This window comes from Podarcis melisellensis, assembly GCF_964234715.1.
Source record: "Podarcis melisellensis genome assembly, chromosome: 14".
In the NCBI taxonomy this organism is placed as follows: Eukaryota; Metazoa; Chordata; class Lepidosauria; order Squamata; family Lacertidae; genus Podarcis; species Podarcis melisellensis.
In genome coordinates this window covers 3,666,340-3,693,557 of record NC_138546.1, presented here as the reverse complement: position 1 = coordinate 3,693,557, position 27,218 = coordinate 3,666,340, and the positions used below count along the sequence as shown (strand labels likewise).

Here is a 27,218-nt window from a genome sequence, read left to right as displayed (position 1 = left end):
GGCCAGGAAGGATATGTCTTAGGGGAAAGGGCACCCTTAAGGCTGAAGTTCTAGCCTGAAGAAGAAGTCAGCTGATGTCCCAGCTTTAATACTCCCAACCTGACACTACAAGTCAATCTTGACACACCAGGCCCTATAAAACACTGGTAGCCAAGACGGCTCATCCCTATGATTTCAGATGCCTTCCCCACACCTGTCCTATCTGGTGCCTGACTCCAACCTGTCCTTGACTATGTTCATTGCTTCTGGTTCTTCTGATCACCATCTACCCACACAAAAACTGGATCCTAGCTGCAGACTGCCTTGGAAATGACCAAGGAGTGACATTTAAGTTTTAATTGACTTTCTCTTGCAACTGATTGCACCAGGGATGGCTAACCTCTGACCATCCAGATAATGTCATCATCTCTACCCACTAGCCATGATAGAAGGGCCTTATGGAAGTTGGAGTCCAAAACATCTGGAGGGCTGCAGGTTAGCCAACACTGAATTAAATAAAGCGTGAATGCTACTAAGCTTTTCTTGATACTTTGATACTATTTATTTACAAATAAATAAAAGCTAGCTCTCATTGCTAAAAGGAAGTCCCATCTTTATTTAGCACCCTATGGTAGAATTGCAAGAGATTAAAAATTGTATTTTTAAAAACTAAGTGGTGTATCTTTAAATCTCAGGCCCAACAATTAATCAACGCAACCTTTAGCTGATTCCCTGACCAGTTAAAATGATTAAAGCTTGCAGTCCTCGCAGAAAAAGACAGATAACTACTAAAGTTTTCAGCCAAATTCAAATTCAGAATGATTGAAATTGTTTCCCCAAAGCAGCTGCAAGTTGGCTGCATTCGTGTGTGTGTGTTTTTTTTTTTTTTTTTTTTATAAATATTTTATTAGGTTTTTAATAAACAAATTTCCACTTTCAAATACATACTTCCATAGATCCAATGGACTCCCCCCATCTCCCGAGCACTGCATTCCCTGTGTAACCAAAACCTCAGCAATTTGTTAACTTATTTTATACATAACAATATATCTTCCATTTTATCGTGTTATCTGATGTAAACATTTCAGTACAATTGCATTAATTTTTAATTTCCACACAATAAAAATATTTCATTATCTCACTTGTGTCTTATAGTGTCTTATTTATCAATTCAGAAATTTGCCGATACTGAAGCTATACCTTCCTAGAAAGGAGCATTTTTTAACATTCATACAACTTATAATGCTTTTTCAAATAGTCCTTAAAATTTTCCCAAACTTCCTCCGTTTCTTCTTCTCCCGAGTCTCGAATTCTGCCAGTCATTTCAGCCAACTCCATATAGTCCATCAGCTGCGTCTGCCATTCTTCCAATGTGGGTAGATTTTGTGTCTTCCAGTGCTTTGCCAACAAAATCCTCGCTGCTGTAGTAGCGTACATAAAGAAAGTTCTATCTTTCTTGACCATCCTCTGGTCTACCATGCCCAGAAGGAAGGCCTCCGGTTTCTTAGGTAAGGTGAATCTCAGCACCTTTTTTAGTTCATTATGTACATTCGTGTGTGTGTTTTGAGCACATAAAATGACAAAAAAAAGATTGAAAACAGTACATATGCTTATAGAGGTCACGGCAGCAGTCACATGGGAACCATACAACTCTCTGTGTCTCGACTTTTCTCTGATTAAAATATCAATCTAATTGTTGGATTTATGTAGCTTCCCTCGTTTAATATGGAAATCAGTCTCCAGCATCCCACAGCTAAAAGGACGTGTTACTCCGTTTACTTGATTAGTCTGGGAATTGCTGGTCCTGCTGTCACCATGTTTACACTTTTAGTGACAACTTTGCATATCAGATTCACATAATGCACTGTCATTGCTTTGCTTGTCAAATACAAACTCTTTAAATACAGTCCTTCCTTCAGCCTGCTCGCCTGGCACCGGTTTCAAGGCAAACCCTGTTTTGTAGCTCTTTGTAATATTCAGTCAAGTTCTTGTTTAATTAAATAGACAAATTAGCTGCAAAAGCAAGTGCTTCATAGGCCAGAAACCCAGAAAGATAAAAAGTTAAACTTTGCAGTTGAGTGGTTTCTTGCAACAGGATTACTTGCCTAAACCCAGAGCACTTTAGTTCCTACTCAAAACACATGTGTGGTCACTTCTTTCTCCACCTTTAGACCCTTGTTCAAATTCTCTCTCACACACACATCCCAACCCACAACTGTAATCAAACCTAATAAACTGAAGCAGCATTTGTCCTTTGCTACCTTTTCATTTCCCTAATAGCACAATATACCGTATTTTTTGCACCATAACACTCACTTTTTCCCTCCTAAAAAGTATGGGGAAATGTCTGTGCGTGTTATGGAGCGAATGCCTGCGGGTGGCGGAGGGGATCTGCTGCAGTTGTGAGCAGAGGATCCATGGTTCTCCTTCCTTCCCTCCTCTGTGGCTCGCTTTGAAACAGCAAAGAGGGAGAAGAGCTGCGGAGTGGGCAGGAGAGAGGGACAGAGAGCCTGCTTCTTTAAAGGAGCAAAGCGGGAGGGGAGGGGAGCCTTCTCCCCTTAAACCCCTCTCCTGCATTATTAGCAGCATCCTTCTCCACCCACCCCACGCATGTTCCTTGTCCCTTGAGTGCTTTTTCTTCCTTCCCCACTTAAAACGTGGTTACAAAGCACGGATCCACATGGATCCTCAGGATTTTTGCACTGGGTCACCCCAAATTCACCATCAGATCACATAGCATGTCCATGGCTACATCTTGCACCAAAACAATCACACACCCACTTTTGTCTGGGGCCGCAGTGGTGCAATAACGTGGTTACAAAGCATGGATCCACATGGATCCTCAGGATTTTTGCATTGGACTACTCCAAACTCATTATCAGATCACATGTCTGTGGCCACAGCATGAACCACAAAAATCATATATCCACTGTTTCGTTCAGAATATTTTTTTTCTTGTTTTCCTCCTCTACAAACTACGTGCGTGTTATAGAGCGAAAAATACGGTAAATCACAGACGGGTCACGGGGTCATATCCAATGCATCTCTGTGCTGTTTGACCCATGATAACGTATTACACTTGCAATTCACCACTGGATGTTGTCATCGTCGAGCAATGAAACCTGCACCTGGGAACCAAGCCATAGTGGTACTTTTGAATAAGGAGACATTACGGGCACGGTACTAGTAACCTAGGTATTCAGTCTTTCAGCTGCTGACTTAATGCACATAAGATTTCCATTGAAATAAGTTGCTTGGGAATTGCAGCCTTAGGGTGTTACTGAAGATCATGGATGCAGACAAATTTCAGCTCTTGCTAACTGTGTTTAACTGGAAATTGAAAATTCAAGGAGCTGAAGACCAAATGTGAGTTGAGTAAACTTTTTTGCTGATCAGCTGTGTTGCTACCCTGGATCTGGCGGGTGTATATTCAATAACCCTAGGACTTTACCTTCCCCTGGTTAAAAATTTATACCCTCTCAGGTTTTATTAAAATCTGAATGCCCCATCACCTCCTTGACATTAGCAGACCAAAACATGCCCCCTCCATAACTCAAGAGGCCCAACCTCCCCCCTCCCACACAGGGCCTCACTAATAGGTTTCTACCAGGCACCGCTGTTCACTGAGACATGAAGCTTTGATTTACAGAGGAAACAATACACTGACAACATGCTGAGCCAAGATCTGAGGCTCTTCCTCACCCCCCCACCCCCCATGCCACACGCACATCAGAGTGCTCTGCCATGCTGGCAGGCCGGTTTTTCTAATGTCAGGGAATTTGTGTCGGCTTGAATTTGAGACATCAGCACAAGTCTTTCTTCTCCTTCCTGCTGATGAATGAAAGAGCATTTTCAATTGTGTACAATCCAGCAGCCCTTATGGCACTTCGCACCTAATCAAAGGCTGCGCCTGTGATGCAAACAGCTTTAACCAGCAGCTCCTACTGCAATCCTACAGGGTATGAAGGACAGCTGGGGAGCGCACGGCATGTCTCACCCCTAAGGGGGCCTGGGCAGCACTGAAGAAAGCTCCATCAGGGAGGTCCAGAACTCTGCACAGTAACACAAAGGAAAAAGATGAACACCAGTGTTCGTGCGCTGCCTTAAATTCATACAGGTCAATTCTGGACTCTGCCAAGAGTCTTACCATTGTAGCAGGAAACACCCCCCCCCCATCATTCAGTTTGTACAAACTTCACACACACTCACACTCACACGCTACATACGCTACGCTTCTGTTATAAATTCATAGAAAATCAACCATGCATTGGATTTGCACTGTTCCACTTTTATTTTACTCCATGAAGGAAGGACTACAAAATGGGGAAGGTTTGATACAGGCCAGCCATAATCCCTTGAACATCCCAGCACATCCACAGGAGCCCTGCCCAGTTGCTATGCCAACCCTGATGGTCCTAGACAGAAGACCATCAAGATCACAAAGAACTTGCATATGGGAATGGATTCAGCATGGACTGGAACAAAGGACAATGATCAGATCTTCCCTCAGGGGGCAGGAAACTGAGACTACCTTTTGTCTTCAGAAAATGACTCATTGGGAGGAGGAGAAGGGAACCAGCCAGGTGACAGGACACTCAGGTTACCACCACAACTCCTCCCTCAACCCCTCCTTTCTGTAATGTATGCATGATGTTTCTGGGGGTGGGCTTGACCTAGAGGATGGGAATTTCAAAAGTTTTTATAAGGTCTTGCACACCATTTTTCTGTGTCTTTCCTCTCACCTGCAAATGAGGGGAGCACCCTGTTTCAACAGTCAATAAAGGCCAAGCCTACAGGCTGCTGATTTGCTCCAATTTACTCTGGTTGGTGTCTTTACTTTTTGTCCAAGGGAGCCCTCGGATTTTTCCGGTAACACCATTTACATAGTTTAGGGAAGTTTTTAATGTTTGATGTTTTATCATGTTTTTAATATTCTGTTGGGAGCTGCCAAGAGTGGCTGGGGAAACCCAGCCAGATGGGTGGGGTATCAATAATAAATTATTAATCATCATCATCATCATCATCTATGGGAGGGACAGAGAGCCTGCTCCAGATGCAGAAGACCCCAGGTTCAAAACTTTTTAAATTTTGTTTTTAGTAAAGATTTTCTTATGTTTCAAAACAACGAAAACTACATATAGCATCTCCATTGTCAATTCATAGTCTTTTTCTCAGTTCGTTTACGTTCAGTATGAGACACTATTGCCATAGACATTATGCAGTTGGGGAGAAAGAGAGGGAGGGAGGGAGAGAGAGAGGGAGGGGTAATGGTCTTCTGTTCTATTGCACTGTGTTTCTGTAGGGGTTTATTCCAGCATCACATGGATAGGTTGGTTGCAGTGTGCTTTGCTTGTATGTGTGTTGGGTCAGATTAGCCATATTGATTCAATACTTTTGGGGGGGGGGCGGGGGAGAGTAAGACATTGTCTTGTTGTGCTATATATGTGAAAAAGGGGAGCCACACTAGGGTGAAGGCATTCTCCTTTGCTTGGCCCAGTGCTAGTTTGAGTATGTTGGTTAACTATTCTAGTAGAGTGATCTCCCATTCATTTTAGTACCAGTGGTCTATGTTCATTTCTGTTCACTTCCAGTGTCTAGTTATGACGTTTCTGGCAGTTGAGAGTAAATGACTTATGAATTCCTTGTCATGTGTGTTGTTGTCCTGGAATATATTTAATAGGGCTAGTCATGGAGTTGCTTCTATCACCCAGGTTCAAAACGTTGACCTCCACCTCAGAAAGGATCTTTGGTAGCAGGCCTAGGAAAGGCCTTTGTTAGAGACCCTTGGGGAGCTGCAACCCAATTTGAGAATAAGGCAAGGGGCTAGATGGATAAAAGGTTTGACTCTGCATAAAGCAATTTTATATGAGCACATTGCCATTTCCTTGTTCAGGAGTGGGCAGAAGCAAGGCTGAAGTCTACCAGCAGGCAACTGGCCAATTCTGGGTGGGGATTCTTATTTAAAAAATCCTGGACTAAGTGACTTGACCCAGCATGGCATTTAGCTTCTTAAGTGAGGAACCCTTAAAATAGATTATTCACATCCTTCCTGTTGAAAAATACCACATACTCTTGTTCTGTAACACCGTGCTGGACCACAGGGATCCTTGTTTGTTTGGTTAAACAAGGCAGACCATGCAAGACCATCAGCCTATCTCTGTCCAAATCTTACTGTGTGTTATGAGATAATGAAGCTGCCAGATCCCCAGCAACTGGGAAGTGCAAAATAAGGAACTCCTCTTCAGTAGAGTCTTTCAACATGAGCAGAAGGGGCTTTCAGGTCCCTTTACTGCTCATTATGCTTTCTCTCCTTGAAGGCAGAACTGCCTCTGGCTATGGAGAGATGGATGGCACAACTTCAGGAGTCCAAAGGGACTGGCATGACAGCTAAAGAGAACATTTCTCTCTTCCGTCCGTGTCTCTTCTAACCCACCCTGCTCCCCAAACACAGGCACACTTTCAACTACTGTCATAATTTGGGAGCCAGGAACAAATGTCCTCCCTCAGTCCCTGGCCCTAGGGGAGCTTAAACGTTCAAAAACATTTAATGGCCTTGTTCCTATTCTGCATATTTTTACAGGGCTGCCAAGCCTGTTTGTGTTCCCTCCGTCTCCCATTTCTTTCCTTGGCAACTCTTATTACCCATAAGTTTCCTTGCCTTTCCAGCTCTCATGCCTTCCCCTTTCAAAGGTGTTGGCCAAAGCTGTGCCACCACTACAAAAGCCACAATCCCCTTTTCTTTACAGAAGAGCCCGCCAAATAAATTAGAAGCCATATCTCATGACTTGGGGACTTTGCAGTTCCTGGTGGAGCACACGGGATGGAGACAAGCTTCAGACTCCTTCCTTGGAGAGAGAACCACCAGTACCTTGTCTGTGGTCTTTCCAGGTGGAAAACACAGCCAGCTCCCTGCAATGCCTCTGGCTCTCTAGCCTCATAGACACCAAAGGCTCTTTAAGCAGCCAGCTAGCTCTTCCAGGAAGGCACAGCCTACCACACTTCAGGCCTTCAGGCCTTGTTGGCACACATACATAAAGCTTCAGTTGGCTCCCGCTCCCTACAGAGGCAACGTCTCTTGTAAATGCCTTCATAAGACCCCTCCAAACAATCCATGGTCTTGTATGATCCCTGCTCAACTGTTATCTCTGTGCCAAGTATCCTATGCCCTGTTCTGTGGATGCTTCAGAGTCAGTGTCTCCAATCTGAACTTAAGCTCTCTGCAGCAGGGACTCGTGCACTACCACTCCCCTTGTGTGACCGAGAGGTGGACTTTGCTAGTCTTTACCTTCAGTTTCACATAGGCCCAGTTGAGTATTGCTTATAAATCAGAGATTGCTTAAACAAGCCAGCTTCATAAACCATGGTTTGAAGTTGGCTTGTTTGGAAGCTGACCAAAGGTTGTTTGAATCTGTACCAAAGTCCTGCTCCTGGCTGCACAGAAGGGGCAGAGGGGGCAGGAGAGCATGCAAGTCTCTGATTCCTTTCTACTCCGAGTGCTAAACCATGGTTTAACATTTCATGCAAACTGGAACAGTTTTGTTTCTTTTGTTTGAATAGTTCCCAAGTTTGGATGTAACAGGAAACAGTGGTTTATTCTAAACAAAATACAGAGATTTTTTATGTTCCCTCAGGTGTTAAGAGGAAGAGAGGGGAATGTGTGAGCCCAAGGTTCACCATGTCATAGTCTTATAACGGTAAGCCATGACTTCCCATTATGTATCAATTAAGCTCCTATGTGGTCTTGAGCAAGCCATCATTCCCTCAACCCCATAATTACAATTTTGGGTAACATCACTGACCTATCTTACATAACTGCTGTGATTAAGCACAATGAAGATGGGTGGTTGCCCCTCTACAGATCCAGTGAGCTCTACCAGATCACTCTTTGTCAAGGCCTCAATTATTTGATTGCATTTAGGCACACAGATCACTCTCTGTTGCTTGTGCTCTCACCATTGCCACCTGTTTAAGTTGTTTTGTTGCCCCTCCCCCAAACATACCTTTTTCTGGCAAAGTGGCTGCTTTTTCCAGAGTCACAAAGTCCTGTTTATTTTTAATTATTGCATTCATCCTTGCCATAGAGTGCCCAAAGAGATTGTGACATGTGCTTTTTAAAGCAAATAAAGCATAAGAATTCACAAAGAATCCATGGTGCGCTGTACTGTGCTTCAGGGAATGGTAAAGCTGTACTGAAAAAGGACATCTGAAGAGTAACATCTACCCTTTTAATATAGGTAGAGTTTAACTTTTTCTTCCTTGTTTTGCTTCTCACACAGTCATGAATCATAGAGAGGAACAAAAATCTGTAGATCCTTTGCTCTTGATGGAAGGATAAGTGCACTAGGTAGCCTTTGATTATTGCCAACCATTATATATTCTCTTTATACAAAATCACCTCTGGCTTGGTGGACAGTAGATGGAAGCAACACCCCCACCACTTTGACTTAATGGTAACACTATTTATGAAGGCACTAACCTCTTCAAAGACAAGGCACCTTTTGCAAGACACTGCCCTCCCCAAGTCCACACTTTTAAAGAAAAAAAATGCCAGGTCCTATTCTTCCATTGGGTAACTCAAATGAAATACTTACCGTATTTTTCGCTCTATAGGATGCACCTTTTCCCTCCTAAAAAGCAAGGGAAAATGTGTGTGCGTCCTATGGAGCGAATGCAGGGGGGAGGCAGGCGGGAAAAGCCCCCAAGAGCCGCACACAAGCTCCGTGCGGCTCTTGCGGGCTTTTCCCCAGGAGGGAGAAGGGACTGACTGGCTGCATCAGTCCCTTCTCCCACCTCGTAGAAAAGCCCACAGGAGCCACGCACCCTTTAAAGAGCACGGGGCTTCTGCGGGCTTTTGCGGGAGGTGGGGAAACTGCGCCCACCTGTCCTCCTTCAGCCACGCGCCTGTCCTGCGAAGCCAGAGGAGGAACAGAAGGGTCTCCTTTTCCTTTTTTCCTTCTCCAGCTTCACTTGAAGGGGCTCTGCGCAGTTCTCCCTCTCTGCGCAGTGCAGGAGAGGCGCTGCGCAGAGAGGAAAAACTGTGCAGCACCCCTTCAGCGACGCGTCTGCCCTGGCTTCTGCCTTAGCTGCGTGCAACCTCTTCGGGCAGGGGGAGCCTTCATCCCGCTGCTCTGAAGAGGCTTGGCGCGGTTATCCCAGAAGCCAGAACAGCCACACGGTATCCCAAAAGCCAGATCCCTCTTGCTGTTCTGGCTTCTGCGTTTCAAAATATTTTTTTCCTTGTTTTCCTGTCCCCCAAACTTGGTGCGTCCTATCATCCGGTGCGTCCTATAGAGCGAAAAATACGGTACATAATAACAAATGTAATACTCACCAGACAGAAATATCTGTGGTTGTAAGTGGCTTTAAAGCAGAACCTTACATTAGATGCTTAAGAACATAACAACGTAAGAAAAGCCTGCTGGAAAGGCCAATGGCCCATCTAGTCCAGCATCCTGCTGTTCTCACAGTGACCAATCAGATGCTTGTAGGGAACCAGGAGACAGGACACGAGCACAAGAGCACTCTCCCCTCCTGTGGCTTCAAGCAACTGGTACTCGGAAGCATTACAGTGGTACCTTGGTTTACCAACCATAATCAATTCCGGAGGTCTGGTTGTAAACCAAAACAGGTTGTAACCCAAGTCGCGCTTTCGCCAAGAGGCCTCCCTCCCAAAAAAAGGGACATGCACTTCCTGGTTTGATGTGGTTGTAATCCAAAATGGTTGTAATCCAAAGCGATTGCAAACCAAGGTACCACTGTACTGCCTCTGACCACGGACGCAGAGCATAGCCATCATGGCTAGTAACCTTGGTAGCCTTATCCTCCATGCTTATGTATCCATGTGCATATTGAGGAATCTACACAATGAGCACACAATGGCTTTGACCTTGGAGAGTAAGCTTTGGATGATATTTTACCCCTTTCCAGCAATATCGCTGCTACTAATAATAATCATCTCCATTCCCTGTATGAGTCAGAGTCCATAACAAAAGACTTCATTATAAAATTAAAACATGAAAGCAAAACAATGATATAACTGCTTGTAATTATAGAAAAAGCCGTATCATAGAAAATTCTACAGCAGGCATCCCCAAACTCAGGACTCCAGATGTTTTGGGACTACAACTCCTATCATCCTAGCTAACAGGACCAGTGGTCATGGATGATGGGAATTGTAGTCCCAAAACATCTGGAGGGCTGAGTTTGGGGGTGCCTGTTCTACACTGATGGGTTTTTGTTTTAAAAGATACAACAAGCAGAATGAAATCCTATATGGCAGGGCTGGAGGATCATGGCTGCATTAGCATCTTGTAGGCGCCTTCCAGGAGCTGAATGCCGGTGATAGGAAGGTGTTTGGAGCTCCGAGGTGACCTCCCCTGGGCGCAAGACTGGGCAATATGTAGGGAGGTCCTGGGCTGCCCAGAAGACAAGGCCCCCCCGTTGGCCTCGCTGATGTGGTCCAAAGCAAAGCAGAGCAATATACATTTGGCACCAGCTCAGTTGCAGGAGTTGCTGGAAGGAGGCATACAAGACACTATCCAACTCCACTCCAGATTTGTGTAGGGTTTGCTCCTTAGCCTTTTCTTCTCCCAAAAATATTCTGCAAGTCAGTGGGTATAGATAGTTCCTCAGAGTTTACTCCCAAAGCCTTTCTCACGAATGAGTATAGCCGCAAGGCTGGGCAGGTTGGGATTTAGAGGTTTCCTTCTCCTATGTAGACCACCTTTCCAGGCTGATGAGCCTCATTTGCCCCTCGCTTCCCTCTACAGCTCATGCAGAAACTGCCATCTTGACCACTGGATCCACTATTGGTCTCATTTGCTCAATCCTCCAGGGCCTGTCTTTGCATGCAGTGGAAGTCCCTAACTCAGCAAGGGATTGAGATCCATCATTTACTCTCACTCTCACCCTCACCTGGCCAGCTGAAACCATTCCTAAGGCAAAAAGAAAGAAACAGTAGGCTGCAAAACTCCAGGATTTCTGTACATACATGCACAGTATCTCAATCTTTGATCCTAACAAGCAAAACATACTATTACAGGCCTTGCAAAAGAGGCTGAGGTCTAGTGGAAGAGGGCATGGCCAAAGGAGAGTCCCAAAGGTCAAGCAGAAAGAGCCAGAGGGCCTCATTTGGTGATAAATAGAGGACACACATAGGTCTCTTGTTCTCCCAAATATCCTGTCTCATTACCTGTGTGGTGCACAAGGGAAAATGGGGTTCCACTGAGTGCAACTGAGGGTCTTCTGCAAGAACAACTCTAGCGTGAGTGGCTCATGCACCATATGTGAACATTTCTCCTCTTGCACTGATTGCAGAGAAAGTATGAGAAACCAGCCATGAACATTCTTAATGCCACCCAAAGCCCTTTCTAGCACACTCATTTAATGGCACTTGCGCAAAGCCTCATGAGCAGAGCGGGCGGGCAGGCTGGACAGTGACTAATTTTACTGTCTCTGGCTTGTCACTTCAACAAGATTAGATTATTTTAATGTTAATTCATTACCCAATTTAATTCCAATTAATAATCTCTATTACAAGGGTTTACCATGGCAGCGATCACGAGTAAATTTTCTGCTTAAGTTCTGTTCAGACTAAACGTCTAAATTCATGACAAAGCTGTCAGTTCACTTTGCAATTGATAGTTTTAAAGAAAAAGCTTTGAGGCTTTCAGACAATGCTCAAATCACACTGTAGCTACAGAATGGGCTGGTTGCTCTGTTCATTATTATGTGTTCTAAAAACACAATATCGCATTTCTACAAGACTCATTTAGGTTTAAGAAGCCCATGTAAATAAAAGTATGTACTACCTCTTAAACTATTTGTCGCCTATCATAAAACATTGATGTGTGACTTACGTAATTAAAAAGTCACAATACACAAAACAATACTCCCCTTCAAAAAAACCCACAGGCACACAGAAACAGCAACAGGCATGATTATCATAATCTCTCAAAAGCCTGAGAGAAGAGGTATGTCTTAATCTGGGGCTGAAAGGATGTTAATATTGGCATTAGGGAGGCTCTTGCTGGGGAGTAAAGGAGCTGCCATTCAGCACTCCAGATTATCAACAGCAGTTGGACCTAAATGATAATGAAGTTTCAAGGAAACATATTCAGCTAGAGGGAAGGAAAAACGCCTAGAGGTATGTGTGTGCGTTTAAGAATCAAGTGGTATATACATTTTGTTAAATTAAATAAAATAAAAATAAAGGAAATATCAGTATCAGAGTTCAGCATTTGCTGCCACCAGGTTCACATTCTGGGGATGCCTATGGAATAACCCAGTCCGAACACAGAGGAAAGCTCACGGAGTCCTGGGTATCAGTCAAAAAGGCACAGTTAGCTTTGAATTCATAAACAAGCAAATAGTCCAATTAACATCCGATACCCAACAAAAATTGGAAAGCCTATAGGGGAAAGTTAGCAAGAACTGGGCACAGTTTGACATTTCCAAGAAGCAGCAGTGGCAATGGGAATACTGGAATTCTCTAACTTGTATGATGATGGTATCAAATTTGGCTAGCCAGCAACTGAATTCTTTGCAAATCAAGGAAAGATGTGCAAGCTCATCTCTGCTTTTTCCTGTGTCCTTAGCCATTACCCAGTGGATATTATGAGTGGGCCTCATTCTCTTGAATGAGGGAAGTTAACCTTGCCAACAAAGGTCCGTATAGTTAAAGCTATGGTTTTCCCAGAAGTGATGTATGGAAGTGAGAGCTGGACCATAAAGAAGAATTCTTCGCCGAAGAATTGATGCTTTTGAATTATGGTCTGGAGGAGACTCTTGAGAGTCCCATGGACTGCTAGAAGATCAAACCTATCCATTCTGAAGGAAATCAGCCCTGAGTGCTCACTGGAAGGATAGATCCTGAAGCTGAGGCTCCAATACTTTGGCCACCTCATGAGAAGAGAAGACTCCCTGGAAGAGAAGACTCTTTCCCCTGATGTTGGGAAAGATGGAGGGCACAAGGAGAAGGGGACAACAGAGGATGAGATGGTAGGACAGTGTTCTCGAAGCTACCAGGATGAGTTTCACCAAACTGCGGGAGGCAGTGGAAGACAGGAGTGCCTGGTGTGCTTTGGTCCATGGAGTCACGAAGAGTTGGACACAACTAAACGACTAAACAACAACAAAAAAACCTTGCTCTCACAATGCCATGACTTCCCAAGAGAATGTGAGGCTTTGTCTAAGCCCCTCTTGGCTGTTGGGCAAGTGCAGATGTTTAGTTCAGGCACACCTGCTCTGGGGTCTTTGTGTGGGAAAGACAAATCTGCAACATCCGAAGTACCTGGGAATAGGGGTGGGTGGGGAAAGAATATCAGATTACTCTTGAATGAAGCATCTTAAGGAGTTGAGTCAATCACCCCTAACCACCACAGAAACATATTCGCTCACTCCCACACATCGACACTAGACTGACACAGCCGAGAGACATGAGTAATATATACTTCCAAAGGGTTTGCCTTGCTTTCACTCCTTGTCATTTCCTGACAGGAATTAATTGTCAAGATTGATCTGCAGTGCAACAGACCTATTCACTAGTGACTATGATTAAACAGGAATTCTATAAGGGGTTGTACTAAGGCAGCCAAAAATAAAATAATCGGAATTATTTAAGTTGGCATGAGAAATAGTTTAAAAGCATGCGAGGTACAGAGTGAAATACAGGAAATTGAGACTAAGAGTAAAGAACACACACACCCCTTCTTGCATTTCAAACTGTTATCTGTCTGGAACCAATAATGTCAGCTACTTCTTCACTTCAGAGTCCAGACACACTTGATGGGCGCAGTGAATTATGATTTATTAGATATTTCTGTAAAGCAATGGATAGATAATGATGCCTTTTTTAAAATTAATATTCATAGTTATGATTAATGTATGTATTATGAACAGTAGCCCTGGAAAGAAAATCTTCTAATTGTTTGTAATTAGAATATATATAATTATTCAATAAAGTTTCTTTTGAAAATGGAAAAAAACCTGTCACAAACTGCTTATCTGAACTTTTGTTTAAAGGACAAGAGAATTGCGAAGAGCTATTCATCACATAACAACCTGACTTTGGCCAATGCTGCTTCACAGGCCAGGTTTAATAATTGAGTCCAAATCTCTGGAGCATTGCAGCCCATTCTGAATAATGGAGCCACTGTAGCTCTGCCCCATTAATAAGCTCAGGACCATCTTGTTTGCCATTTTCACACCACAAAAGGGGGAAAGGGGGAGGACCAGTGTTCATAAGGCACACCGTTCAAAATGCTTCTTCTCAATAACCATGTCACCCATTTTAATAGAGACTATTACAAAGCAAATGAGAGAAAAGCACCACTGAACTCCATGGCAAGTTGCCAAGATCACGATACAGCCTCCACTGGCTGTGCTCAAAGAGATTTAGAGTCCAGCGTAACCTTGATTTTTAATGGAGTCGCATTTAATGAGCTTTAGCACCCATCATAAAAATTTCCTTATTACCTCGCCCACAAGTTAGAACCACCATCAGTGGGCACATGGTGCTTTCTTGTCTGCTCAGAAGGTTTAATAGCAGCCAACACATTATCATCAAAGCCATCAGCAGCAGCATCTTTAATGTTTGCCTGATTATTTTTCGTTCCTGTAATTATAATCCACTGAACCTTAAATTTAAACAGCTATGGATCACAACCAGCTTCCTGGCTGGCTATGGTACACCCATACTTCTAGCCCTGAGAAGATGGGGCAGCTCAGTACATAATGCCTAGGAAGGCTAAGCCACCTCCTTTTAACCCACCCAAATACTTTGAAGGCATCCCTAAATGCCAAGGCTCACATCACACACACACACACACACATCTGTATCAAACCAAATGCTTCATCTAGCCCAATTTCTCACAATGGCCGGCTAGATGTCTCCCAGAAGTCCATAAGCAGGGCATAACGGCAATGACCTACCCAGGCTATACTGCAGAAAGCAAAAATAATAACAAGAATTGGGGGGAACCTTTGATATGAGCTATTCAGACAACCACCTGTGCTCCCTCCAAATATTTGGGAATCTAGTGGAATTTGTCGGTCCAATGCATAACAGGCCTAGAGCAGTGTTTCCCAACCTTTTTTGGGCAAAGGCACACTTGTTTCATGAAAAAAATCTCGAGGCACACCACCATTAGAAAATGTTTAAAAAATTAACTCTGTGCCTATATTGACTATATATAAAGTAACTCTCTTTAATAGGAATCAAATAAACACAAAGAAAGTATTTTATAATTACTTTATTATGAAATAGTAAGTAAACAGAAATATGAAAAATTATAAAATACTTTATTCAGTGCGCAACCTGGGCCTGTTTGGCTGAACACAAAGCTGATATTCTGGCTGGAATCGAAGAAAGACACACACGTAGCTCTTCGTCAACAGCTCTCAGTCTCTCTCTGTATTTAGTTTTTATAGCAATCATGCTTGAAAAGCTAAACACACCAATTTAGGGCTTGTTCACATGTATAGCAGCGAGCTTTGGGGGAATGAGTGTTGGTTTCTGCTTTCTTCTCTGTGCAGCGAAGTGCTTGTCACGAGACAGGTTGTTTACATTCCACAGAGTCTGTACTGTTGGAGGTTTTCTCACGGGAACGGGAGACTGGATGTGACGTACACTGGTTTCCTGTTTATCACTGTTCTTTGCAGTTTCACTTTGTGAGATTCTCTCCGTGCCTTAGAGGAGAGATGACGCTTTCTCTGCTCTGGCAGAGGGAAGATGTTTTTCTGTAACTTACCAGCTTTGAACTGTAAATAAAGTAGTATAGAGCATGTTGGCTCATACTTCTCATCATTCCGCTGTGCACTGGATACTGCTTATCAACAACATTTGGTTTCGGGCCCAGAAAAATGCAGTGTTTTGAGATTGGTCTTCAGAAGTCGGGCTCCTGGCAAAGGAATAAAGGAGCAAAGAGGATCGGAACAGCGGCAGAGGCACGGATCGCAAGGTATCTGCTCTGCGCGTCAAAATGATTGATGAAGGTATGTGCTACTGCTCCGGGCAGCCTGCCAGCTTCTAATTAATGGCTTTATGGCTGGACTTTGAACTTTTATAGCCGGTTTTGCCGCGGCACAGGCAAATGGCTCAAAGGGACGCTATGCTGGGGGAAAACGAAAGTAAAGTGCTGTTGTTTCAAAGCAGCTGCAAATGTGACGCAGCAAAAATTAAAGGGCAACATTGAGAAAGCACTTGGGGACTATCACTTTTGAGCTTGCTTTTGGAATGCAGTTTGAAACAGCTGCAGATAAGCAACGCAGCATACAGAAAGGCGCAGGCTCAAAGGCAGAGGCTGTTTTGAAATTGCCTTTGGATTAAAGCAGCTTGATTTAAAGCAGCAGCAGACAAGCAGAAATGGCGACTGCAAAGCTAGCTGATGCTTGTGGGATTCCTAAGCTCAATAAGAAAAATTATGCGGACTGGGTTTTGTATGCAGAGGCAATTCTGCGGAAAGAGGGTCTGTTTGAGGTGATTACAGACAACCCCCCAGCTCCAATTACAGATGCATGGGAAGCTAAGGATTCCAAAGCAAGGGGAACTCTTACGTTGATAGTATCCCCAGAAGAGCTCTGTCTATTGCGTGGTAAGACCTCAGCCAGAGAAATTTGGGACACTCTGAAAGAGGCTCACTTGAGAACAGAAGCTGGATCCACTATGTTTTACTTTAACAAGCTGCATAATATGGCTCTTGCTGAAGGTGGAGATGTGCGTATACATCTGATGGAGATGCAGAATCTGAGACATGAGCTGCAACAGAGAGGACTCAACTTTCCAGAGGCTGTGTATTCCTTCATGATACTACAATCTTTGGGTTCAGGTTGGGAGTCTGTTGCGACTCAGATTGCTATACAGCCAACTGCTCAGCTGACAGTGAACTATGTTACTGCCGTGATATTGAATGAAGCGGATCGCCGCGGTGCTAGCTGCATCAACAAGGGGGAGACTTCACAGTCGTCATCCCGCAGTGCAGTGGAACCACCAGATGGCGCCAAAGCTTTGAAGGCAGTGAAATGCTACTCATGTGGACGTCTAGGCCATATGAAGAGGGATTGCAAATATCCCAGGGCCAAGACAGAGCAGCGCAGCGGAAGCTCATCGCGTGGAAAAGGCCAGAGCAAAGGCAAAGGTCCGGTGTCCAGGACAACGCAGCACAAGGCAATGGTCTCACGCTTCGCTCCAAAGGTTGCAAAGATTGCAGAGGTTGCAGAGGTCCAGAAGAAGTCTAGATCTTTCTTCGTTGTTGATTCAGCGGCAACGCATCACATGTGCAACGATAAGCGACTGTTCGTGTCTTTTACACCGCAGGAAGGTGCGATTCACCAGGCAGATGACCACACCATTCCCAGTAAAGGCTACGGAACTGTTGTTCTTCACAGTTTGGACTTATCGATACAGGACGTGCTTTATGTGCCGGACGCGAAACATAATCTGCTTAGCGTTGGACAGCTGATGGAGCGGAAAATAGACGTTTCCTTTAAGAACAATAGATGCATCATCACCAAGAAAAATGATTATCAATTGTATGCTGAATTTGTTGATCGTTTGTTTCTTTTGTATTATGATGATGTTGTGCAGGATGACACTTGTTGCATTGCAGGTTCTAACAAAAGTTTGCATGCAGAATGTATTCACGATTTTCACAGGAAATTTGGACATTTGCATTTTGAGGCAGTATCTAAAATGCCTGCCTTGGTTGAAGGTATGACTATTAAACCCTGCAGGTACCACATGAAGTGCAAGGCATGCGCAGCAAACAAGGTAAAAATGGCTGCGAAAGGTAAGGTGTCTAGTAGGCAAGCTACAGAGCCATACCAAATTATTCATGCTGATTTGGTTGGTCCACTAGCGCCCTCTTTGGGTGGGAATAGGTACTTCATGGTTCTTATTGATGCATTTTCCAGGTATATTTATGTGTACAATCTCAAGCAGAAATCAGAGGCTTTTCCTAGGTTCAAGGAATTCTGTGCTTGGTTGGGAAATGTGCATGGTAAGAAAATAAAAATTCTTTTTACTGACCGGGGGGGGAGAATTCACTTCTCAGCAGTTTGAAGCTTTTCTGGCTGAGAAAGGAATTCAACATGATTTGTCTAGTCCTCGCTCGCCATGGCAGAATGGACTTGCGGAACGGGCAAATCAGACATTGCTTCAAGGGTTAAAAACCTTGCTGCATGATGCAAATCTTCCAGAGAGTTATTGGGCCGAAGCTCTCTCATGTTTCACTTACAGTTATAATCGCAGGTTATCTTCAGCGATTGGTTGTACCCCCTATGAGAAGATGTTTGGCAAGAAGCCATACATCAAACATATGAAAATTTTTGGTTCGGACATGTGGGTTCACTCACCACAACACTCCAAGTTAGACAAGCGTGGATTGCATGGTATCTTTCTAGGTTATCAGAAAGGGTCTTACAGAATAATGATGACTGACTCTAAGGAAATTAAGCTCACAAGAAGTGTTGAGTACAATGCCAAGTGGGGGGAGAATGTGGGAATTTTCCAATGTTATCCTGATGACAGTGATGAGACTGAGGATAGTCAAAAGCAACCGCAACAACCCACACCCACTGATGAAGGTTCTGATTCTGAGTCTGAAACTGAATCAGATGATTCAGAGGATTTCAAGAGTGCGAAAGCCTCTATGCGACCCTCTGAAAGCTCTGATCAAGAATTGGAGGAACCATTGTTCACAATAGGTCACTTTTCTCCTAAGAAGGAAGAGGAGAGTGTTGAAGACTTAAGGCTAATTCGCAGGTCACAGAGAGCCACAAAAGGCAGACCTCCAAAGAGATTTGCTGATGAGTTTGCTAAGATAGCAGTAACAGCTGTTAAAAGCTCCAAGAAGGTTTTTGAACCTTCAAGTTTCCAAGAAATCCAGGATTTGGATTCAAAGGAAGCTGAGCCATGGTTAAATGCCATGAAGGCTGAGCTTGATTCCTTGGAAAGGAACAAAACATGGGAGCTAGTTCCAGTGGTTCCAGGAATGAAATTGCTTGGAAGCAAATGGGTCTTCAAAGCGAAGACTGATCAAAATGGCAAGATAGTCAGACACAAAGCCAGGTTGGTAGCCAGAGGTTTTGCACAGGTACCAGGTGAAGACTATCACGAGACCTACTCACCCACAGTGAGGTATGAGAGCATTAGGCTTATGCTCAAGCTAGCTGCAGAGGAAAATCTACACATTAGTCACCATGATGTAAATACAGCTTTTCTGTACGGATCTCTAGGTGAATCACTTTATATGCTTCCACCTGATGGCGTACAGGTAAAACAGGGATTTGTTTGTGCTCTGAAAAAGTCAATTTATGGTCTCAAACAAAGTGCACGGTGTTGGCACACAAAACTCACTGAAGTATTGTTTTCTCTAGGTTTTAAGCAAGGGAAAGCTGATCCATGTGTATTTGTCAAAGAGGAGGGGCAAAAGAAACTGTATTGTTTGTTTTATGTTGATGATCTTTTACTCTTTTGGAAAGATGTCACAATGTACAATAACGCCCTAGCTCAACTCAAAGAGCACTTTGACATGAAAGATCTTGGTGAGGTAAACAACTACCTATCTCTGGAAATAGAGAGAGATCAAGATGGTAACATTCTAGTACACCAGTCACGGAAAATTGCTGATGTGTTAAGCAAGCTAAACCTGATGGATGCTAACCCTGTGGACACACCGATGATAACAGGTTATCAGGTAGATGACACTGAAGAAGCATTTTCTGACACTACACTGTACAGAAGTGTGCTAGGCAAACTAAACTTCATTGCCAGATGTTCAAGACCTGACATTGCTGTAAGCTGTAATTTGCTAAGCAGACAAGTCAACAATCCTACTGTTAAGGATTGGAAAGCTCTGAAACGCATAGCGCGGTATTTGAAAGGCACTATGCATTACAGACTGAGATTTAACATTCAGAAGTCTGGTGGTCTTGAGATATTTGCAGATGCAAGTTTTGGAAGTGACACTACAGACAGGAAAAGTACGTCTGGAGTTTGCTATAAGTACAATCAGGGTCTATTTGATTGGTCATGCAAGAAGCAAACAACAGTTAGCTTAAGTACTTGTGAAGCTGAACTGAATGCACTGTCTTATTCACTTAAAGATTGTGAATGGTTGTTACAATTGTGCAAAGACATGAAAATTCCTGTCAAATGTCCAATCCAGGTTTACCAGGACAACAAAGCATGTTTGGCTTTGCTGAATTCTGAAGGTTGTAAGCAAAGCACGAAGCACTTGCAATTGAAGTTGCAACATGCTAGGGAACGTATTCAGAAGGGACTCGTAACGGTGTCCTATATGCCAGGTAATGAAATTCCTGCTGATGTATTGTCCAAGATTGTATCAAGGGATCAACACTGTACCTATGTGCAGAAGTTGGGTTTGTACTGATATTGTACGAACACGCTGCCCAGAGATGTTCACAGAAAGGGGGAGGATGTTGGTTTCTGCTTTCTTCTCTGTGCAGCGAAGTGCTTGTCACGAGACAGGTTGTTTACATTCCACAGAGTCTGTACTGTTGGAGGTTTTCTCACGGGAACGGGAGACTGGATGTGACGTACACTGGTTTCCTGTTTATCACTGTTCTTTGCAGTTTCACTTTGTGAGATTCTCTCCGTGCCTTAGAGGAGAGATGACGCTTTCTCTGCTCTGGCAGAGGGAAGATGTTTTTCTGTAACTTACCAGCTTTGAACTGTAAATAAAGTAGTATAGAGCATGTTGGCTCATACTTCTCATCATTCCGCTGTGCACTGGATACTGCTTATCAACAACAATGAGTTGGTGTCAAACTCTAGAAACTTCCTGCCATGCAACTGCAGCTGGTCACATGAATGTCAGCCCCCTATACTGAACACAGCACACATCAGCTTTTAACACAAAACGCAGTGGCTGTGTGCAGTGTTGTAAACTAGCCTTTAGTCTGTGAATGTCAATGATTCTCAGCTATGAAGGTCCCACAAATGTGGGGGGAAATGCTCTCAGGACCAAACCAAATGAGGCAGAGGAGGCCATTGATCAGCTTCTGCCACATTTTAAAGCCTCAAAGCAGTCCTGAGGTTGTTCATTTGATTTGGGGAAAGTGTAGAGTCCACCCATTCCTTTTGTATCCTTTCTCAATCTGTCCTGCTTCACTATACCTATGCACCAGTCCCTCTCGTCCTTACACAACTACCTGGCCACTCTGCACTCTCACTTCTACAGGTGTGGCTCTCTCTCTCCTCCTCTCCACATATGAGCTGCATCACACCACACCAACACAAACAAACACACTCCAGCTTCTTAATGCTGCCTGCTTCCTCAGAGAGAGGTGGCTGGGCTCAACCCTCCTTCTGAGCAACGTTGTTGACCCACGCTGAAAAACTGCTGCCTGCTGCTGCCGTATCTTACGTGGCTGTCAACGAAACGCACTCTGCACATGTTCAGAGGCGCCGACTGTGAGAGTTCTGGGGCGCCGAAGCGAGGCCAAGGCTGACGCTGCCTCAGGTGCGTCTCCCTCCCTGCACCTGCGTCAAGCTCCAGCCCGCGTCCCTCACCTGCCTGTCTCTCCTCAGAGCACGGAGGCGGCTCACCCCCGCCGCCCCGCCCACCAAAGCCTCGATTGGCTGCGGGAGGTGGCACTCTTATCTCCCTTTCAGAGAGCAGACAGCCTCTTCTGACAGCTCCTCTGCCATTCGCGCAGCGACCCCAGCCTCTATTTTCTAAGTGGTTTACAGGGCTGCCAATTGCGGCGCAGCAGCCAACCCTGCCCCCACCCCCCTGTGGCCATTGGCTACCTCCTAACACCAGCCTCCTCCTCCTAATTCTCTAGCTGGGCAGCATCACCCCACTTTGGAGAGCACCTTGCCCATTGGCTAGCTGCCTACCAGCGTTTCCCCTTACAGCTCCTAGGAGTAATCTTAGCCTCCTCGCTGCTGTGCTCCGATTGGTTAGAAGAGGGTGGCACTAAGGCTTTTTTTTTTTAATTGGCGGAAATTCGATGCTGCTTTCGTCCTAGGGATTCTTGGAGTGGCTCGGAGCGTTTGGGATGGAGATTTGGGAAGCGAGCGGTGATGGGATGTGGGAGGGAGCTCGCTCGCCGCCCCACGTGTGCTCGCCGCCGCCGCCCCGCCTCTCGCCGCCCGACTCGACCGCCTCCCTCCCATGGCACACCAGGCAACGTCTCGCGGCACACTAGTGTGCCGCGGAACACCGGTTGGGAAACACTGGCCTAGAGCCATCCCTTGTTGGAGACATGCTACAAAAAGTCGATCACATGGCACAAACTTTTAGAGAGGTCAGGACAAGCCAGACACATGGCTGAAGGAAAACTGGAGGAAATGACAACAATGAATGATGAATCAGAAGGCTCAGGCATTCAGAGGGAATGGAATCGTAAGAGCAGATTACACCCCAGGGTGTCATTGGGACAGTCACAGTCGAGAGCTCACTGCAGTGTTCTCTCTATGACTGATACGAGGCAGTAACCAGTTCCTCAAATACTAGGTGGAGGGGCCTCTGAACAGTTCAAGCCCTGCATATGTGCATTTTGAGGACTTGCAGTACATTTGCATCTGACTCATAATGTGCTTAACTACTGCCGAGTTAAAAGTGAACTTGCATTGCCCTTGATTGTCCCATAACCATAAGCTGCATTAAGTGTGGGGTCCACTCTTGCCACACTCTTTCCATCACAGAGAAATCCACACTTGCATATGCCCATTACAGCGGGAGCTTCACAATGACAGAAGCTCATGCTGCAGATCTGTGGATATGTAGAAGGCCCCATTTCAACAAGGAAAGACTCCAGTAAGAAAAAAAAATGGATGATGGATCAGACCAAAGGCAAATTAGTCCAGCATTCTGTCCTCCCAGAGGCCATTAAGATGCACAGATGGGGAGCCCAAACGTAGGACTTCAGCACAATGGCACTCCCCCAAACTGTGTTCCCCCAGAAACTGGTATTTACTGGTATATACTGTCTCTGACGCTGGAGGTAGTACATAGCCGTTATGACTAGAAACCATTGATAATGTTATTATCCAAGCAGGTAGAAGATAGGATTGCTTGGGTCAACTTTTTTGCCAAGTGTTTTAGATAATGATGGAGGAAGCCTTTAACAGTTCAGGAATACAATACCTCAAGGACCGCCTCTCTCCATATAAACCAACCCACACCCTGCGATCACCATCTGAGGCCCTTCTATGGGTGCATCCCCCATGAGAGGTCTGGAGGGTGGCAACCCAGGAATGAGCCTTTACTGTGGTGGCTCCCTGTTTGCGGAATGCTTTCCCAGGGATGCTCGCCTGGCGCCTTTATTACACAGCTTTAGATGCCAGGCAAAAGGGTTCCTCTTCAACCAGATGTTTGGCTGATTAACATTATATAGCCTTTTAAATTTGTTTGTGGGAAAGGAGTTATCACTTTGTTTTTGTTTTATTATGTATTTAGCGTTTTCATTTTGTACTTTTATGTTATGAACTGACCTGTGATCTTCGGATGAAGGACGGTATACAAATTTAATATAAATACATACATACATACATACATACATACATACATACATACATACATACAAGCTGAGTCCACACATCCACACAGAATTTCTACCTCATTATGTTTCAAGTTTAACAAAGAAAAATTGTCCCTCAGCAATCTAAATTGTGCAATATAGGTTTCCACTGGTCCTAAGGTTGTGCAAAACAGGACAGTGCCTAAAACGATGCCCAGATATTGTCAATGCCACTACTAAAGGTCACTTGAGGGCTAAATCAAATTCCACTCGTCACCAGCCCACAGTAAATCCAAAGAACAAACAAGCCCTTTGGGTCATGAACACATTAAGACATGCTAGATAAAACACACGGCCACACTTAGAAATGAATTAAAGAGAGGCATTCAGCAATAAATTACAATACAAGTGACCCAGCTGCTCAGTTTGCTAGGCAGGGACAGCCTTGGAGAGCAGGACCCCTCCCCCCCACCCCTGCAAATGATTGAAAATGTTGACCTGGGCCATTTGCTCTTTTTTGAGGAGGAGGAATCACTCTGAGGTTGAGGGAGGCCCTCCGTGAGTCACAGGAAAACAATAAATTTGCCTTTTAAGTAAAGCTAGATAAATTGGTCTATCATCTCTTCCTCCTAGCTACCACTCCACTACCTCCAACTGGCCAACTGAAGCAAATGCTGATGATGGAGACCTTTGGAACCGATTTCTCTCCCCACCCCAAAAAAGCTATTAAAAGAAAAGGTTTCTTGTCTGCTCTTAGGATTGTTCATATAATTAAGACTCAGAGACTTTCATCACAGGGTTGTTATCCTGATATGCCTTGTCTGCTCTGAGCAGGGACTGGGGCATTCCAGCTGCGGCCAACTATCTTGGTTCATTCACAAATCACTTTGCTTATCTATCTAAGGAACTCCAAATTCCACCTGCCAGAGATTAACTAGCCTACAGTTGTTTACACAATCCCTCCCTCCTGGATGAGAAGCGGCCCGATATGTATCAAGGATGGTTGGGCCATTTTTCAACGACTAAAATGAACTCAGAGATTGCAGTTCTTGCAAAAACAAGGTCCTTGTTAGCACAGTACAGAAATATATGTTGTCTCTGTAAGTAACATCCATCCACCATGTTCCTTTTATTGCTGCTGCATGCCTGAACCCTCTTAGCACTGCATAAACCTTGTCCCCAACTTGTTAGAGACATCACACACACACACACACACACACACACACACACACACACACACCTGCTCTGACAAGGCCTATCAGCAGCACGTCAGTCTTCCCCTACACTGAACCCCCAAAGCTGGTGGAAGAATTCTGCAAGGCTCAGAAGTCTGCTTACTACTTTGTGTTGTTTTGTTTGGTACTGACAAAGGTGTTATCCTATTTGGATTTTGTTCTCCACAATGGAGCACAATGAGAAGCTCAGTTCAGCTACAACTCTGTATGCATCTTAAAACTGTATATATATTCTGGCTCTGCTCTGAGCAATGAATGGGGTGCCACTGTAGAGGAAGCAACGATTGAGCATCTGGATGAAGACAACATAGGTGCAAGCTTAACCTTTGCCACATCTAATGCAAGCCTATGTTCAGATTTGGCCTTGAAGGTTTTCTGCAGCAAGCATCTTCCACTGGGAATTGGGTTGGGTCAATTTACATTTCTTGGGAAATATCACCCCCTTTCCCCATAAGGGACTCCTCAGTTATATGGCCAGAGACTCCTGGTGAACTCACTCTACTGTGCAATAACCCCCGTGGTGAGCAGTGCAACTGTCTCCAGATTACAGATCTCCAAAGTCACACTTCTTATGAACACACATGTAAAATACAGGTTCATGTGTATAGGTCAACAGACAACAAGCAGACCTTTGTTTATCAGGCAGAGGTATCATTTAAGGAGGGTGTATTCGGGGAATCTCCCTTTCCACCCAGGAGCATTTATATAAGCTAAACACTCTAAACCGCTAGACTGACTGTGACTATAAACAATTAAATGGCTCTCAATGCACTCTGAAATGCTGCCCTTTGCTACACAGCAACACTATGATGAATGAGTAATTGAGCAGGCAAGCGCATACCTGCAATTTCTTGAGCTGACTGGAGACTTGCCGCCCCCTCAAGTTTTTCTGGGATAGAGTCTCCTGCTTCCAGTACTCTGACCAGCTCTCTCAAGCGTTGGCATTCCTCCCGCAGATGCGTTTGCTCCTCAAGACGCTGCTGCTTCGCCAGGCTGGCTGGGTTCAAGCTGAAGTGGAGCACTTTAGTTTTACTGGGATCGTGATACCCCTACAAAACATGGGAAAAGGAGCTCATTAGGACCGACAGGGTCAGCTTACTAGAGAGGATTACCCACAACCACAGCACAGCAGTGCGGGCAGAGGGGAAGAATTGCACACAAGCATTTCAAAATTAGGATTCAGCAAAGGCTGACCTATCTGTTGAAGTGAACCTTCCAATAAGCTGATCACCTGGAACTTACTTCCATGGTGTGCATTCATGCAGTTAAAAAGCCTTCCTGGCCAAGCCTCCCCTGCTCTGCTTCTGCCTTGCAGCCACGCCTCACTCGCTGGCCCCCTTTGGGCACCGGGCACCCCCACTCCTGGTGGAGCTGGGCTGTAGCACTATGCGGGACAGCAGGTGGTGTCCCCCTCCCCTTGTGACCATGTCACAATTGTGCCCAGGTTGCTTGCTGGTGGCACCATGCATTCTGCAGGCCACTTTCCCGGTGTGCGCTACTACAGCGTCCATTGCCATTAGGAAGCTGCCTTAATGAGTTTGCCAGTCCTTTCTCCCCCATTCCGACTTTGCTCACATACACAACACTGCAACATCCAGCTGGCCCTTTCCTGCGCGCCTTCTTTTCTGTGGTGCATTTCAGCCCTGAGCATGTCTACTCAGAAGCAAGCCCTGTTGAACATGAGTGCCACTTTCTCCCAGGCAAGAGTGCATGGGATTGCAACCTGGGCCTTGATTCTGCTATTTTAACATGTGAGATTAAAGGCTCTCCGGAAGAAGCAATCTGTCAGGGATTCTTTAGTTGTGACTCCTGCCTTGCAAGGGGTGGACTAGATGGCCTTTGGGGTTGCCCTCCAGCTCTACAATTCTATGATTGTAGAGTGACCGGCAAATGCCATTTTTGCTTAACTTATCAGATGATAACAACAGTTGGATTTATTATAGGATAATCCCAAACTCCATGTCAGCCCAAGAGTGGCTACTCATTCTATCAAAGCATTATTACTGGATCTTTTGCATCTGTCTGTTGTATATGTTGTTGTTGTTTTAAGTCAAAGCTTCCAATCTGCAGCAGGGCACAGCACCAGACTAATTTAGTACTGTTGTTCCCTTTCATCACAAAACTCAAACATGGCCGTTGTCACTGAATTGTGTCGGCATTTCCTGAGCAAACTACTAAAAGGCATTTCATGTTGCACTTTTCCCAAGAGGTGAAATACACACACACACACAGTTTAGCAGATGAGCCAGGTCCTAGAATAGCTGATTAATTTCCCTTCAAAGTGAGACAACAGTGAAGTTAAATTTATGTCTCCAGAAAAAGCAGGCAAAGAGCTTTGTTTAAAAAGAAAAATGAAAACAAGAGCAATGATTCTGTTAGTCTAGATATAAAGTCTCAAAGGCATGTCACATGATCACATTTTGCACATATGCACTGAGAGTTTGATTCACACTTGTTCCCCATGTGCGGTGTTCGGCACGCACACACCGGTCCCATGTGAACAGTTCTCTTTGCTTG

At 44.7% G+C, this 27,218-nt stretch overlaps 1 protein-coding gene across 1 annotated transcript in view; it reads right to left on the bottom strand.

The window, feature by feature from the left end:
* Positions 1-27,218, bottom strand: part of MAD1L1 (mitotic arrest deficient 1 like 1) — a 456,297-nt gene that overhangs the window by 154,862 nt on the left and 274,217 nt on the right. The window contains exon 16 of the mRNA XM_081889171.1: positions 25,543-25,750. Coding sequence (XP_081745297.1) covers positions 25,543-25,750 — 208 coding nt within the window. The remainder of the gene's footprint in view (positions 1-25,542; positions 25,751-27,218) is intronic.